At 57.2% G+C, this 17,013-nt stretch overlaps 1 protein-coding gene across 4 annotated transcripts in view; it reads right to left on the bottom strand.

Annotated features, from left to right (window-relative positions):
• PKNOX2 (PBX/knotted 1 homeobox 2) overlaps positions 1-17,013 on the bottom strand; it is a 272,823-nt gene that overhangs the window by 72,494 nt on the left and 183,316 nt on the right. For all 4 annotated transcript variants that reach the window (XM_058289381.1, XM_058289382.1, XM_058289383.1 and 1 more), the window contains exon 4: positions 4,139-4,243. In XM_058289381.1, coding sequence (XP_058145364.1) covers positions 4,139-4,225 — 87 coding nt within the window. In that variant the 5' untranslated portion in view covers positions 4,226-4,243. The remainder of the gene's footprint in view (positions 1-4,138; positions 4,244-17,013) is intronic.

The raw sequence follows: 17,013 nt of genomic DNA, 5'->3' as shown, positions 1-17,013 counted from the left end.
ACCTCCACATCCATTTGCCCCCGAGCTGCTCTCTTACCTGAGCGCCCGCGTTCACAGCGAGCTGTGCCTCGGGTGTCAGACAAGGAAAGACTTTCCAGTCAGATCCTCACAGAGCTCTACCTGACGGGGACACTGAACACTGACTGGATAAACAGACCAGATAAATATTTGTCTTGCCCATCAGCCAAGGGCAAGGATATTTGTGGAACGGTAGGTCTGGGCCTTGCTTGTGCGGGGAAGGCAGGCCTATGGCGGGAGTTTCTCTGTGCGGGAAAGTGAGAGCGTAGAAGCCTTCACTACTCGGGGATGGCTTCCCTGGAGCGGCTGCTGGAACTACAGAGGGAGCGTCCCAGGTCAAATGTCAGGGCCACAGGTGACATTTCAGAGGTGGAGAGAAAGCGCGTGAAAGCAACGTGCCGCGACGGGAGGGTGGGAGGTTCTGGAGACCGCAGAGGCACTTCTGGGATTCTAAGAATGTGGGGGGAGAGGGGGGTAAGAGTAGAGCATGACTCTGCGATATCAGTGGGAGGTGCTGGGCAAGGAACCTGCCCGGAGGCGGGTGTGAGAGACCAGGGATGGACACTCAGGCTGCGGCAGAACTGAAGGGAAGGCGTGTGGGGATGAAGCAACACGTCCAGCGGGCGGGAACACACGCCTGGGGCATATTCAGTTCTCCCCGAGGCAGTCCTTTCCATGAAACAATCACTGCAGGATTCCCTACGCAAGTCGCTGCTACCTCATCCAGACACAGAGTTGGGGCTCTGGATCAAGGACCCCTCTCTGGGTCCCTGGAGCTGAGGTACCGTGGTTAGACAGTAGAGGGCGCTGCTCCCCTGACAGGAGACGCTCAAACAGACCGCCCAGAAGGAAGAAGCTGGTGGTAGAAGGTTCCAGGGGGCTGATGCTTCTGTACTTTCTAGAGTTACAGTCAGTTTTCAGAGCACAATAAACACAGAGCGACATCCTTTACAAGTAACCATGGAGCTTCCCCAGGATGGACTGGAACGGAACTTAGAGGCTGGAAGCTGTTTGGCCGTCATACCATTTGGCTTGCATTCAAACTGCACAGGCCCATAACCACTAAAACCTCCCTACTAAAATGGGAAGGAAAAAAAAAAACCTCCCTCATTTTTAATAACTTTATTCCCCAAACCTCAAAAAATGAAATTGCCAAGTTAAGGACTTCCCTTGGAAAAAAAAAAACTAATTTATTATAAAGAAGGTCCGGGGCTTGGGAATTTTTTTTAATACAGATTCCTAATTTTCCAAAGTGAGATTCTCCTGTGCATTTGAATAGATTACGCTCGGTATTGCTAGCCCTTAGCACAACGGGAACGTTATTAAAACGATGGCATGGGTCTCAGAGGGAGGGCTCTGCTGCTCACTTCCATTTCCACTTTGGGGCCTGTCCATTCCCTGCCTGTGGAAGAACCTGGGTTTGGGGTGGTGATACTGAAGTGTGCTCAGCTGTCCAGGTCTGGAGGAGACAAGCCAGATGGGGCCCCAAAGTGGTGAGATCAGACCTAAAGGAATGTGAAGGAAGAGGAAATCCCATCCCCATGGCCTCCCTTAGGAAGCAGGTCCCTATGTGCCTGATCCGTGCTCCGAGTAGGCCCCGCTCTCCTGAAGACATTGCAGGTCGGGAGCTGCAGGTTCTCGAAGATAGTGAGCATTACGTAGGAAATGGGGTCGAGAGGACCCCGAGAAGCTGGGGTCAGGCTCTGGAAAGAATTAGAAGGGACAAAACCCGAGTGGCCAGGCACAATGGAAGAGCCATCCCTACAAGGCAAAGGATCCTGAATGCCCTAAAGAGTGGGAGAAGGACCCCCAAAAGCCAGGCCAGTTGGCCTCAAAGTCCAGCCCTCCGTACCAGGGGTCAGAAGCCGTTGTCTGAGGACTTCGTCCATCTCCTCCAGGCCACCCACTCCAGCCCTGTCCTAACCCTCTTATCACCCCCACCCTCATCAGTTTTCTTGGGAACCCGCTCAGCTCAGGGAAGACCAATGGAAACTGGCCAGTGGTAAATGTGAATGTTTACAGCAAGTGATGTCCTGATGGGTCCTCGGAGGACAGCTCTGGATCTGGCTTCTGCACTGAGGCCCTCGACAGGGAGCCTGGCAGCAGCTCAGTGGTGGCTTTTGGGGGGCTGAGTGCCTTAGGGCTGCAGCCCCACCTCCTTCACCTCCCCGCAGCAGCTGGGATTTGTTAATCCAGCTGTACACTGAGAATTAAATTAGTTTCCTCTATTTCACTACACCCCATCAACATTCTCGGGTAGCACAGGCCTGCGGGAGCTCTACAGCTAATCCCCACCAAACCAAAACTTCTCCCAGATGTCCAGGCAGGAATAACAGGGTGGAGTGGGGGAAGGAAGAGCTGCCACCAGCGGTGCCAATCCAGTGCTCTCAGACCCCTTGGCTCTACCCTTATCCATCACTGAGCCAGAAGTGTGGGGGTGTGGGCCTCTGCACCCACCACCTGCTAAACACGGGAAGTTCCCCATCTCTTACTCCCCCCCCAACTGTAGAACTTGGAGAGCCACACCCAGTTACAACCCGAGTGGAGCTAAAGTTCCTTCCTCTTAATACCTCCGTGGAGGTTGGGGGAAGGGTAGTCCCCAAGACTGGCTGAGCACATGAGGGAATAGATCTGCTTCCACTGAGGTAGGGCAGTCCCCCCACCACCCCACCACCCCCCATGACCCCTAGGTTCCTCTCTCTTTTTTTCCCACTCTTTCTTGGGAGGCCAAAGGTCTCTGCCAGTTCAGGGCTCCTTTGGGCCTTCCTATCTGGAATCTGAGACTGTAGAAGGAGGAAGGGCCTCACAGAGCACTGGACACCCAGAAGCCTTTGAACAGAGGAGCTGGGCCAATGCCAAGTCCAACCCTGCAGTCATTCAGGGAACACCACTGCTGCGGTTCCCTGGTGACGAGGCTGGGGTGTGGAGAACCGAGCGGGAAGCACGCAGCAGAAAGGCCGGAGCAGGGATGAGGACAAAAGGAAACGTGCTCCAAGGTCAACGAGCAAGGGCTGCTTTTGCACCTTCAGGTGGTCTGCATGCTGCACGCTCCGCAAAGTGGCCCCATCCCACCTGGTCGTTCCCAGGGCGGGCAGACCTGAGTGTGGCATAGAGCAGCTCTATGAGCTCCCGCCAGCTGGGCAAATACCCTCCCGCCCCATCTGCATCTGGACTCTCCTTTTCAGGCGCAGAGCTTCCCTGTGTTTGAAAGGCTAATGGGGGAGGGGGGCGGATAAAAGGCAGGGAGAAGGACGGCCTGGCACACAGTAGGCGCTCACTGCACAGCTGTTAAATGAATGGATGTTCTAGCAGGGCGCATTTCACGTTACAGATGCTCAATAAATAATTGTGGAATTAATATTGACTTGAGAGACCAGAGTAGAGAAAACAGGAGCGTGTGAAGGTAAAGGTCAGGGAGTGGAGCCTTCTGTGAAAGTGCAGCCACATAACAGCGTCTCGGAAGAACCAAGTGGGGGTGGGAGGCTCACCGGGCGGCGGGAGCAAGGACTAGAAGGGATGGGTGGGTGGCAAGGGCTACGGGACTGCAGGGGCACAACCCCCAGGCTTCCTTCCAGAAGGAGGGCAGACATTAAGCAGGCGGCAAGAAGTTACAAGCAGGGTTGGAGTCTCAAAAGAACTTGGGGGGCTGCTGTGACTGAGAGCCAGAGGGAGGGGCCTGGAGAGCTCAGAGTGAGCCCTGGCCTTTTTCTGGGTAGAAGCCGGGTCGAGTTCCTCCAACAGGGAGGCAAAGAGGCCACCGACAAAAGGGCTCTGGTGCCCAGTGGATAGGGGATCTGGCACTAAGGCGCCTCTAAGGAGGATGTTCCCCCCAAACTCAAAGGCAAACACCCTGTGACTGAGTGTGGGTCTCCCTGAGTGTGGGTCATGCCCACATGGCACCGAGGGGGTCCCCAGCATTTGCGTGAGGCTCGTTCTGACGCTGGAGACGGGCGGACTAAGGTCACGTGCTGAGACCACGGCCCAGAATGCACCGCGGCGGGCCTGCACGCAGGGCTTGGTGGAAGGCGGCGCCCTCCCCCAGGGGTCTGACGGCTCCTCTCGGGGTGCAGCTGGGGGAGGCCTGGCCCCCGTCCCGCGGCCCCGGGCGCTCGTCACTCACCTGCGGGCTGTCCTGGTAGGGCGGGGGCGGGGCATTCTGCGTGGCCATCATCGTCAGAGCTGGGGCTGGGGAGGCATGTTGCATCATGGGATTGACATCGAGGATCTGCGGGCAGGAGACAGGGGGCCGCATGTTAAAACCGCCGAGCACGGGGGGCCCCGGGACCCCCCCCAGACTCTCCAGTGCTCAGGTTGGGTCCCTGGGACTGCCTGGCTGGCGGCCCTGCAGGGGAACAAACAGGGCGGGGAGGGGCTTGCCGCGCTATTTTGGCTTGAAAGCAGCACTATTCAAATCACATGTAAAACAACCTGCGCGCCCGCAGCAATGCTTTTGTTCCCCATCAGCTTTGGCCCGGTGTGTGTCTGGGGGAGGGTTGTTTAGGGAGGGGGGTGGCTTCGCTGGTGGCATTGCAGGAGGGGGACTGGAGGTCATTTGGACACCCCTCCCCCGAGGGTGCGCTTTGCCCCACCCTCCCCAGGCTTTCTGGAACCGCCACCAGCCCTCGCAGGACCTGATGGCCTCGTTCTCTGAATGCGCCAGTTCCCACCTGCCCGGCCGGGGTCTCCAGCCCCAGGGCCCCTCCTCTCAGGTGTGCTCACCACGCCCCCTAGCGTTATAGAGGGACGCGGGGTGCTGGAGGGTGGAGCGCGGCGCCCAGAGTGTCACTTGGTGGTCCTGGGGGGGGAGGGGGTGGAGGGAAAGAGGCAGGGGACCAAACGAAAGTCAGAGCCCGAGGTCCTGGGCGCTTCTAGGGGTGTGCTTGTGGCTGCCGCACGGGAGTGTTAGGGAAGGCTTTCCTTAGCCTTGGTTCATTATAGAATCAGCACATTTAGGGCTAGAAGAGATGTAGGTGCCAAACGGTCCAGCCCCCTCCGACAGAGGAGGAGTCAGCGGCCGAGAAGGGTGGTGTGTGGAGGGATGGTACCAGGATCTCCAGATTCACGGATCCAGGCCAGGCCTACTGTTCCGTACACCCCCTGCCCCTGTCACCAGGCAGTGAGCTGCCCCCGCCCGGCCTCACGGTCTCTGCCTGAACCAGAACATGGCGCTGTAAGTGGAGACAGCCTGGCAGTGCCGCCCAAGGAAACAGGATGCCCAGAGAGCTGCTTAGCTGCAGTAGATGCCCTGAAATATTTAGAGCTGGAAACCACAGGCTGGTCATCTGGGGGACCCAGAGACTCCTACGAGCCGCTGCGGGGTGCAGAACCCGCTCTCCTGGGGGAGGGTGGTGATGAGACAGACGCCTTCTTTGTGAGCACAGCTCTCAGGCCCTCCCGCCCGTCTCCCTCGGGGTTCTCTGGGGCCCCAACCTCGTCCAGCTTGATGCTCTCCCCAGCCCCCGTCCCCAGGGTCTTCCAAAATATTTACATGTCTGAATTCTGTGGGAATTTGAGCGTGCTTTGGAGCCCTGCCAAGTAAAGGGGCAGGGCTGCGGGATTCCAGGAACCTGTGTGTGTGGGGGGGGAGGGGGGTTGTGAGCATGTGCACACGTGTGTGCATGTCATTTTTTTTTGGTTCTTTTTCAGGTAGCGGAGGAAGGGACCAGCTCAGGCCTGACCTGAGTGTCTGAAACCACAGGTGCACTTTGACCTCAGGTGCATGTGGCAAAGCGCTGGAAATGCAGATATCCACTCATTCAACGAATGTTTACCAGGTGCCGACTATGTGTGCTGGGATGTGGGGAGACAGACGAAATGAGGCCAGGTCTTCCCAGCTAGGGGAGGGAGGTGAGAGTCCAGCAAGAAAAAAGAGAGTGGGAGGGAGGTGAGAGTCCAGCAAGAAAAAAGAGAGTGAGATGGGTAAGAAGAGCTTTTCCCACGCTCAGGGCTCTGAACTGCAGAATGACTTCAGCAGCCTTGCTGCTATCCATACCTGCCCCGCCCTGGCCTTACTGCAGAAGATGGGCCACCAGGATATCTTTGCAGCAAAATCACTCAAGGTCTCCCTGTAGCTCAGGCATGCTGGGCCCCGAGACCCAGCATTCGCTGCTGCAAAGGGCTCAGAAGGGAGCCAGGGAGGGGAGCCGCCAGGGGAAGAAATGCCTTTTCTCCTGGCTGGGTGGTGATAAGCATCCAAGGTAGGCAAGCTCAGAGCAAAAAGAGTTCCGGAGGAAAAAAGAAACAGATTTCTTGAGAGCTCAGAAAGAACTTGCCAGGATGAAGACTTCTGAGATATTAAACTGGGTGTGGACTCCCTCTCACCCTAAGGAATAAATGAAATAGAGATATTTCAGGAGTCTGTTAGGCTCAGCCTTTTTCCTGGAACCCTGGCTGGGGTCCACCGGTCCTGTGGGCGGGACCAAGCCCTTCTGGGGAGCCCCGGTCTTAGATCTCTTGGAGTGGGGGTGGGGGGGAGCTGTAGTACCAGAAGCCCCCAGAAGAGGGAGCCTGGGAGCAGAACCAGGGACGGGAAGCTGAGCCTCTGGGGTTTTCTCCCGTCCCAGGGGTAATTAAGAGGTTCTCTTTGGCCACACCTCAGGTTGGGTCTCTGCAGACCTCGTTCCACGAATGAGAAAGTCCTAGCGCAGGTGAAGCAAAGGAAGCACAAGGAGGAGGATTTGAACTGTTGGCAGGGGGCTTTCCTCTGCCTTCTTTTGTTTACTGCCAGCCCAAGAGAGGTGGGGTCCCTTTGGAGTCCTGCAGTAGAGATATCAGCACCAGCACGAGGCTGCCCTCCCGGGGCGAGGAGGGGCCTGCACCCCGAGTGAGGACCGGGAGAGGCTCTTCAGCCCTGTCTGGCTGTGTCCCCAGGACACAGATGGTTCTCCCCTGCCCCCTTTCAGGGCACCAAAGGTCACTAGGTCGCGACCCTATTGCCCTCTGGGGCCTGCTCCTGCGCGGGAACAGAGGCCTTTTCATCTCGGCTTAAGTTCCTTTCTCTGCTCACTCAGATGCTCAGAGGGGCTCAGCGGCCTTTAGACCACACGCCCATCTCAGAAGCTCAGTCCATTCTTAGCAGCCGCCCCCCCATGCACAACCCATTCTACCCCCTCCCTGGGCCATCCCACCAGCTAGGCTGTCCTGAGGGGCCCCGTGGCACCACCCTGGGAGGAATTTGGGGGCCTGACTGTGGGGGAACCTCTTGAGCAATAGTTGGAGCCCCCAGCCTTTTGGGGCAACCTGCCCGGGGGGGCGCTACCTTGGGGAGCGAGGGGGCGCACGGGGCTGAGCTCTGGGCCTCCTGAGTCTGGCTCTGAGGGGCTGCTCGCCTCAGAGCAGAGGCCCCAAGGTCTGTCACCAGACACCAGGCCACTCGGGGAGCTCAGCCAACTCTGCAGACGGAGGATTTACCAGAGAAACCCCCCATCCGGGATAGGCTCCCACCGGAAGATTTTTTTTTTTAATGCTCAAAACTTTTATATGACACCTGGGGAGAAAAAAACACAACCTTATGATATCCAAGAGGAAATAATTTGTGCAATTGCTATCCTCAAAAGAAGCTAAAAATGCCATTTTCCAGAGCTGGGGGTAGGGGGGTGAGGCAGTGTGTGGGGGTTCAGGGTGGGTGAAGAGGCATGAAAGGACACCCTTTTGGGAATTAGGAGTGGGCAGCCCGCGAGCACCCATCTCCCTCTGTCTGTTCACCTCTAGCTCCCCCACAGTCCTGCCCCGTGAGGTCCTCAGGCTGGAGCCCAAACTCCAGTGTGTTGACAAACAGGCTTAGAAAAAAGCGACTAAGCTCGTTAGGAAGCCGCTCATTAGGACTTGTTGACATGAAGCCCATTAGACCAATTAACATTCCATTAACGGCCCGGGGCACCAAGGGGTTAACGCAGCCGGGCAGTAATTGGGCCCAGGTTGGGGGCTCCGGCCCTTCAGGATGAGAAACCGTCTAATTGGGACCTCTCTGGCCAGCTGGCCCCACAGCGTTCGCCCCTGCCCCCGACCCCAGGGAGACCCCAACTGAACTGTATCCGGTGCTGAGGTGGGGGACGGAGGAGGGGCAGTGCCCCGCGCCGGAGACCAGGCACAAGTGGGGTGAGGGTGAGGATGGGGAGCGTCCGCCCGCCTGGACTCTTCCTCCACCCCCAATCCCCGCACGCTTGCACACGCACACACACGCCCTCCTGCTCCAGGTTCTCTCGCAGACCCGGCAAGTCAGCGCCCTTGCCTCTCCAGGTGCACGTTTTCCCTGAGGTTACCCCTCTTAGAAAAATTCCCTGGGGAAGCTGGACTCCTGGAGGCCCCCCCCCCTCCCCGCTAATTCTTTCGGACAGGGTGGTAGATCTGGGGAGGGGGGACTGATCTCCTTCCCCCTCTAGCCACTGACGGTCCCCAAGGTCCCCTCTGCCCCCTCCCCACGCTGGCAGAATCAGCGTTCTCCTTCCCCTCTACAAGCAGAGGCTGGGCTCCGGGCCTCGGTTTCCTCATCCGCAAAACCCTGGGGAGGGCGAGAAGATCCAGGAGGTCCTGCCCGGCACGATGGGAGCCTGGGCTCAGGGCTAAGGGGTCTGGACCCCGCACCCGGCTTCGGGCTTTGCTGCTCGCTGTCCCTCTCTGACTGCTGAATGACAGATGTCATCAGAAAAAGGTGAGATCCTTCGCCCCGGTTAGTGCTCAGCAAATGCTCTTGGAATTGCACGGGAAAAGGGGAACACAGCTTCCTTCGAGGCCAGCCAGCTCCTGTCGTCTCGTCCTCGCTTCTCATCTGAGACGGGACGCCCCGGAGCCGACCAGCGGCCCCCACCCCGCCCCAGGCTTCCCTCTCTCCTCCCCACCTCCAGGCGCCCCTCGGCGCAGCGGCCCAGGCCCGGGTTCTGACGTCTAGACGGATTTGCGGGAGGCTGAAATAACACAGTGCACTCAGCGGGAGGGACCAAAAAGCAGCATTAGTAACCAGCTGGCTTCGCCTTCTCCCTCCGGAGCAGCCACCTCGGCCCGGGGCCATCCCATCTATTTTCCTTCAGGGAGAGCCTGGTCCAAAAGGACCCCTCTCCCGCCCAGCTCCCTTGCCGGGAGTGGACTGTAGGTGGCGCCGCAAAGCCCGCTTTAATCGCATTATGTAATATAACCTGTTTACTAAATCATGTAATCAGTCGCCTTAGGATTTACAGCTTCGCATGTGTATGGAGAATTGGACTTTCAGTCAAATTTAAAAACAAATAAAAATGAGAGGCAGCTGTTGCTGATAGTGTGATATTCATCTTTTGGAAACAAATTCACCCCAGTGCTATAAATTATGCCTGGAAAAAAAGTGTTGTTGGTGGGAAGGAGTTGGCTAGGTCTCCTCTGCTGGCATCGGAGTGACGAATCTTGAAATAACGGTGTCAACCTGTCACTGATTTCATGTGACTCTGGATTTATCTAAAGAAACACAGGCATGCAGCCACGTGCGTGCACGCACACACACACACACCAGTTCTCTTCGCAACATCCTGAAAGGGCTAGAGAGCTACCAGCACTCGGTGGTCCCTGCAGCTGGGCACGTGGAAGTTAGACCCCAGGACGGGGCTGTGATGGGGGGGCCTTAGGGGTGTGGAGGCCTGAGGTGAGAAAGAGGAGGGACCCCTCCGTGCCCCACCCTGCCCGGGCAAGTTGTAAAAAGTGAGTGGGGATCTGTTACTCCCAAATCGGTTGTACGCTTGAAGTGTTCCCAAATGAGGGAGAACCGAAGGATCCTGGAGGTGAGGGCTGCGGCATGTTGGGAAAGGGGATGAGCTCCCCAGGAGCCCACCCCCCTCCCAGCTCGTCCAGGGCTGCTCTGTGCCCTTTCACCCCAGGCGCTGCAAGAGGCTGGAGGAAGCTCAGGGGCGTGAGGCTTCAGGCAGCAGGAAGGATGCAGCTCCTCCACTGTCTTCCTGACCTGGGGTGCTGGTGGGGAGGGGGCAACGGGACCTTCCAGTCTGAGAAGGTCAGGCACCCAGCCTGGGCGCCGGGGAGGGTCACAGTGTCTATGTAACTGAAGGAAAGTCAGAGGAGCAAGAGGGGCGGAGCGGGCTTTGCCCTCAGGACCTGCCTCCCTTGCTCACCCTGGGTCCTGAAGGCTGGTGGTCTGAGAGGTCAACAGCGAAGCACAATTCCCCAGGCCAGGGGGATGCTGGGCCTGGCACAGAGCCTGAGGCCCGCTTCCTGGGAGCCCCTCTGGTTCCTGCTTGGCGCTCTTTGTGGGAAATGATTGCCCATCGACATCAGGAAGAAGTAGAGGTGACAACGAAGGCAGTGGCCGCTGGGGCCCTTCGCCACCCCCAGCTGTCCGTACTGTCATGTGTTACCTCTCTGGGCAGCCTGCTGGGATGGGGGTACCAGGTCACACCCTACAATGATGAAGCCGGTCTCCAGGGAGCAGGACGGGGACAGAGCGGAAGCCAGCGAGAGCTTCGGCGGGGACAGCCTGTGGGGCCAGACTCCCCCTCTCTGCCTCTCCCTGCCCCTTCGCACCCCACCCCTGCAGCCCCGAATGGCCACGTGGAACAAATGGCCTTTGAAAGGGATAAGAGCCATCTGTGAAAACAGAGGACCATGAGACCCCCCAGCCAACTCCAAGCGGCCCGCGGTGCTCCTGCTTCCAGGGGCCTCCTACTCCTCTCCTGTCCTGTCCTCAAGGCCACTTACTCCTCGCTCTTTACTGGAGTGAACGCGCCCCCCTGCGTGGCCGGACCCACAGGTCGTTTGCACATGCTCTGACTAGAGAGGGACCAAGGGCTTGCTGCAGAGCCCCGGGTCTGGGAGGATGGGCGCTCTGGGCCCCCCGCTGGGTGGGCAGAGGCTTTGGCTCCGCAGCATTTCAGGAGGCCCCCCAGCGCTGGGGGTGCACACGGCCGCTGGCAGGCGTGGCCCCAATGTCTTCTCGCATCTCCCTCCCCCAGGGCCTGAGCAGGTGTCTGGGGGGGGGTGTCCTGCCGTCTTGCTCTCCTGCTTCCTGGCCCATCTCTCCTGCACGGGGGTTCCCAGCACAGCGAAGGTGCAGAGTTCGAGACCCCTTGACTCCCTCAAATCAGCTATTTTTTCCCACCTTGACTTTGAAGCATGGACCAGGGTCAGAGTCACAAGAGCAACCTGCCCGGGGCCTCAGCCCCTTCCCACCCTGCCCTCGGCGCCAGCCCCTTGCCCACCCTGCCCTCAGGGCCAGCCCCTTGCCCACCCTGCCCTCGGCGCCAGCCCCTTGCCCACCCTGCCCTCAGGGCCAGCCCCTTGCCCACCCTGCCCTCAGGGCCAGCCCCTTGCCCATCCTGCCCTCGGCGCCAGCCCCTTGCCCACCCTGCCCTCAGGGCCAGCCCCTTGCCCACCCTGCCCTCGGCGCCAGCCCCTTCCCCACCCTGCCCTCAGGGCCAGCCCCTTGCCCACCCTGCCCTCGGCGCCAGCCCCTTCCCCACCCTGCCCTCAGGGCCAGCCCCTTCCCCACCCTGCCCTCGGTGCCAGCCCCTTGCCCACCCTGCCCTCGGTGCCAGCCCCTTGCCCACCCTGCCCTCAGGGCCAGCCCCTTGCCCACCCTGCCCTCAGGGCCAGCCCCTTGCCCACCCTGCCCTCGGCGCCAGCCCCTTGCCCACCCTGCCCTCAGGGCCAGCCCCTTGCCCACCCTGCCCTCGGCGCCAGCCCCTTCCCCACCCTGCCCTCAGGGCCAGCCCCTTCCCCACCCTGCCCTCGGTGCCAGCCCCTTGCCCACCCTGCCCTCGGCGCCAGCCCCTTGCCCACCCTGCCCCTGCCTCTCCACGCCAGTCCGGGGACTCAGAGCCGACTCTCCTCCCTGCCTTGGCTGTCACACCTTTCCTGGCTTCAAAAAGCCGCTGATATATTTTACAAACTGAAACAGCAATTTAATTCCCCCTGATAGCGGCAATTGTCCATTAGATCTTCCTACCGAGGAGCTTAACAATAATTCCTTTCATCCAACTGCTTGCTTCTTCTTGATCTGAGAATCAATCCCATAAATAGCAGGCAAGAGTTTTCACATTACTCTCCCCCTCCAGCTTTTAGCATTTTGATGAACAGTCTCATCTCCTCTTTAAGCACTTTACAACTTGGCAATTTTTCCCCCTTTGGTTCCTTTAAATAAAATAAAACAAAACAAAACAAAACAAAAAACCAGAAAGGAAGGTAAAGCACGCCCGTTGTAAGGCTAACCAGGCCTTGACAGTCTTCTCCCAGAGTGATGGTTTGCACCTTCTCCTGCCTGGAGGCAGGGGGATGGCAGCCCTGAGCCCCAATAGATTCTACCTGCTGTCATTAATTTGGTCCCAAATTTTACACTCACCCCTCACAGGGCTCCTTCTTTGGCTAGTGACACTCTACTTACCCAGTATTTTTCCCTTTCCAGGAAACCCCGCCCTTAGTTGTTGCACCCCAAGTCTGGAGGCCAGGAGGCCACAGCCGCTGCCCGGGTGGGCGTCCCCTGAAGGTTCCAGCCAGTCGAGCCTCCCCCGGGCCTGCTGCCCCCACTCCCTGCCCATCACACGGACCAGCGTCTATCCTGGAGAGGGGATCCTGCCCCCGTTTTTTCACCCCCAGCCTCCTTCATCTCTGCCCAAACCACACGGGAGAGATGGGAAAAGGAGAGAGCTCGAGGTCTTTGATTCCATTCCTTTTCCTTTCCTTTTACACATGCAGGCAGCTCGGAGGATCAGGGACAGAGGCCGCCCTCGGGCTCCTCTGGGGGGTGGCAGGGAGGGTGGATTGTGCCTGGGAGCCCCCGCCTGCTCCCCCGAGACCCCCTCATGAGCTCTCTTGTCTGCACACACACACACAGAAACAAATCTAAAAATGAACCCAGGGACTGAAATCCCCCTCGACAAACCCGACTCCCAGGTTTATTATTATTTGTCGAGAGCTGACAGCAGCCGCAGCTCAGGAGCCAGAGCTGAGAAAACAACACCAGTGGGGCCCCTGAGGCTCACAACTCAACAGAGACAGACAAACAGCTCCACGCCAGGGATCCCAGGTGGAAGAAGTGCTTTGGTTCTGCCGGAGCCGGCGGCCTCCTCCCTGCTGCTCTACCTGCCTCCCTCCCTTTCAGAAACCTTTCTCTTCCCCCAGGCACACCAAGGCTGACGCCACTGCCTGGGAGTTGGGAAGAGGGGCCAAGTGGGGTGCGGACAGGAAGAGGGCCAGAGTAGCAGAGCTGGCAGAGGGGCTCCACTGAGGCCAGGGCCCTGCAGCCTGCCCTCTCCATCACCTGCTCTCAGCCCAGAGAGGCTGCCAGAAGATTCTGGAAAGAGGGATCCTGAGAGGGTCGGCCAGGTCCCTTTTCTCTGTGCCATATCCTCTGCCTGGATAATACCTGATTTCAATTAAAAAACAAACAAACACTTGCCTCCAGAAAAAAAAAAAAGTCAAGAGTTAGGGTTGTGGAATCAAGTTGGCTCCGGGCTCAGGTTATCATTGAAAAGTCGGTGCCCCTGACACTTCCTTACCCAGCAGGCGAGAGAAGCTGCTCCCTGTGCCTTCACGGTGGTCGATCCGGTGGGGCTAACGAGGAGGAGGGGGGCCCCAGGCAGAGCCTGCCATGGGGAGATCCGCCTGGCGGGGGGAAGGCTGCCGACCAGTCTCCTGCACCCCTTGTCCCCTCTGCTGTTGGGAATGAGGGCAGGAACCTGGAGCCGGCAGGACAGGGAAGATGATGACTTTGACATGGGGCAAGTGGGGAGTCTGTGGTGGACGCAGCCCCCCTCTGAGCAGCCCTCGATCCACCAGCAGTGAAGGCCTCCGCACGGTGCGCTGTGCTTCCCAGGGGCCGGCAAGGGCCTGGGCAGCCAGGTCCCTTCCTTCCTCGAGACTTTGCCCAAAACCCCACCTGTCCATGAAGCCTTCACTCGTTTCCCCTCCAGAACCTTCTGCTGGCTGGAGCCTGGCCATCAGGTGGAGGTAGGGCACTGGAGTTTTAATGATCACCATCTTTCTATGGTATTGAAAACCCACTTTCTATCCAGCATATCCCATTTTGCCCATCAAACCCTACGCTCTCCAGCAGAAAGGATTGTGGCTTTGTCTTACATTTTCTTTTTAGGGAAAAAATAAAAAGCCTATGCAATATGATTTCACAAGACCTACCTCTATGGAGCCTGCACAGAGTTACAACTTAATGCCTTCGGCTTACTCCTAATATGTAAAACAAACAAACTGGGAAGGATAATCCTTTAAGTCCCAGCAACCATGTACACTTCAGTAAGAATTAGTTCATAGGGAGGGAGTATATGCAAACTATACTTTCTGCATGATTTTGCTGTCAACCTACAACTCCTCCAATTAAAAAAAAAGAATGATTTTGTTCATCCCATTCTCAGGAGCAAATTACAATAGAGGCGAGACAATATGAAAATAATAACAACTGTCATTCATTGAATTCTCAGTATACTTAGTACCATGTATATATCTATACCTATCTATAATCTATCTGTATTATCTATCTATATCCCCTGGTTTAATTCTCTCAGCAACCATATAGCATAGGTATTATGATTTCCCCCATTCATGAATGAGAAGACTGAGGCATAGAGAGGTTGAGAAAGTTTACAAATGTTACACATAGTCCTATTTCACGTGAGTCTGAATGTTTACCCTAGAAGTTTTGGGGTGAAGGCAGGAAACACCAGAGGAGGAACGAGATTGCTTAGAAATTGGAGGGGGGAGGGAAGGGATGTGGCTCAGCCAATTGGGCTCCTGTCTACCACATAGGAGGCCCAGGGTTCAATGCCCTGGGCCTCCTGGTGAAGGCAAGCTGGCCCACACGGTGAGCTGGCCCATGCAGAATGGTGATACACGCGGGAATGCAGCCCTGTGTGCGAGTGTCACCCTGTGCAGGAAACCTGCCCCACACAGGAGTGCCAGCCAACCCAGAGAACTGATGCAGCAAGATGACACAACAAGAGACACAGAGGAAAGAGAATAAGAAGACATAGCAGAACAAGGAGCTGAGGTGGCACAAAGAATGATCACCTCTCTCCCACTCCAGAAGGTCCCAGGATCGGTTCCTGTAGCCCCTAATGAGAATATAAGCAGACAGAGAAGAACACACAGTGAATGAACACAGAGAGCAGAGCTGGGGAGGGGGAGATTAAATAAAATAAATCTTAAAAAAAAAAGAAATGGGGGAGAGTACAGGGAGGGCAATGCCGATTACGAAAGCAAGATGCCAATTTTGAGTTGGGTCATCCAAATACAGCTGTCTTGATGCTCCTCATAAACTTTCATGTGCCCCCAACGCCCCAGCATTGTATGTCACTAGCCCTAAATCTCTCCCGTATGCCAAATTTGGGCCTTTGTAGCTAGCTAGCGAGCGCATGCGCACCTCCCCAGGGCGGGTCGTGGGCGGCGCTGCAGTCTTTCTGCTGGCTCTGCCATCTTCCTTTTAACAGCAGAGTGCGTACAAAATTAGTTAAGTATTTTATTGCATTTCGCTCTTATTATTTTATAAAAACGAGGGGAAGACAGAAAAATGAAAGTGCTGATGCCAGCGAACAGGAACAGGGGTCTCATAAACATAACATGACCCAGACAAAGATGGAAACCATTAAACGTGCTGAAAGCGGCAAATCTTGGGTCTCGAAACCATAGACTCACTGGACTGTGTGTTCAATTACGAAGGGAAAGAACAAAATTAAAGAACAAATGCAAAATGACGGAAATAGATGGCTGAAGACTGCATCTAGAAGGCGCCGGATAATTGGGAACGCGTTACGCCGTCTGGGTGCAGATGGCCGGCTGCGGGGGAGCGAGAGCTGGGCGCGCCTGTCCCCGACGCGGCACGCGGCAGTGTGGGACCAGGCTCTGCCTCCCGCAAGCCTGGGATTCCGTCAGTGTCTCCTCCTCAGCCTGGACCGGGGACCCCCGCGGGGGCCCGGGTGGGGTGGAGGGGAATGTGCATAAACCTGCTCTCCATGGCTCTCCCTTGGCCTTCTTTCCTCACCCAGGGACCACCCATGGCTGCAAAGAAGTCCCTATTTTGTAGGGACAAATGTCCAGGACTCACAGGCTAGGAGTACCTGGCTCTGTCTTTGGAAAGCCCATACGGTTGAGCAGTTTTCATTTCTCAAGTCAGGGCGCCCCACCCTTAGGGCACGTCCCATCTCTTGTCATAGCTCCCCAAGGACCAGCTTGCAGAAGCTCCTCTGCACTTAGCTCACCTTCCTGTCTGACTTCTTCCTTTCTCAGCCCACAAGATCCCTGGCACCTGGCTGAACGATGACCGGTGGAGGCACCTCCGCAGGCCCCGGGGGGGTGGGGGGGGGGGGGTCACTCACGACCTCTGCAGCAGGCAGCAACGAAGCAGGAGGGCAGAGGCCAGGGCTGGGCTCTGCCTCCCACTGCGCCTGGCTGTCCCCTGCCAGGCCCGGTTCCCTTCAACCTCCAGCCTTGGAAAAGGGTCTGCACTTCTCTGGCTTCTCATAGGGAAACCCTTAGTCATATGCTGGTCCCAGACACAAAGGAGGAGTGTTTCAGATTAGCAGTGGAACCTCTGAGCACTAGCAACTTTTTGGAAAATTGTAACTTGAGTATCACCTTAATCCTTTCTTTTGCAGTGACGACTCATTTCCTATCATTAGGGTCTCAGTGGAAAGAAATAGAGCATGGCCTTCAGAACGAGAATCTGTGGGATTGAGGTCCAAGACTGTGCTTCTACTTTCCCCACACCTCCTCCTTCTCCAGTAAGGGGGACCTCACTTCTCATGTCAGGGCAAGGGCCAGAGTGGGAGAAGAGGAGAAGACAGTTTTGCACAATGGACTCTCGGCCCTCGGGGACCAATTAGGATGCTCTGACTTAGAACAGACAATATTCTCCTGGGATCTGAGCGCTCGATCATCTGGAGCTTCCAGGGTCAGGCCTGCCCGGGGAATAGGAGCCGAGCCTCTTGAATCCCAGATCCCGGGGTTCTGCTCCAGAGCTATGGTGGATCCGCAGCAGGGGAGTGGCCTGAGAGGTGTCTGCCCCCAGAGCTGGCCTCC

This window comes from Dasypus novemcinctus, chromosome 27 (assembly GCF_030445035.2).
Source record: "Dasypus novemcinctus isolate mDasNov1 chromosome 27, mDasNov1.1.hap2, whole genome shotgun sequence".
Classification (NCBI taxonomy): Eukaryota; Metazoa; Chordata; class Mammalia; order Cingulata; family Dasypodidae; genus Dasypus; species Dasypus novemcinctus.
This window is presented reverse-complemented; position numbering and strand designations above follow the sequence as displayed.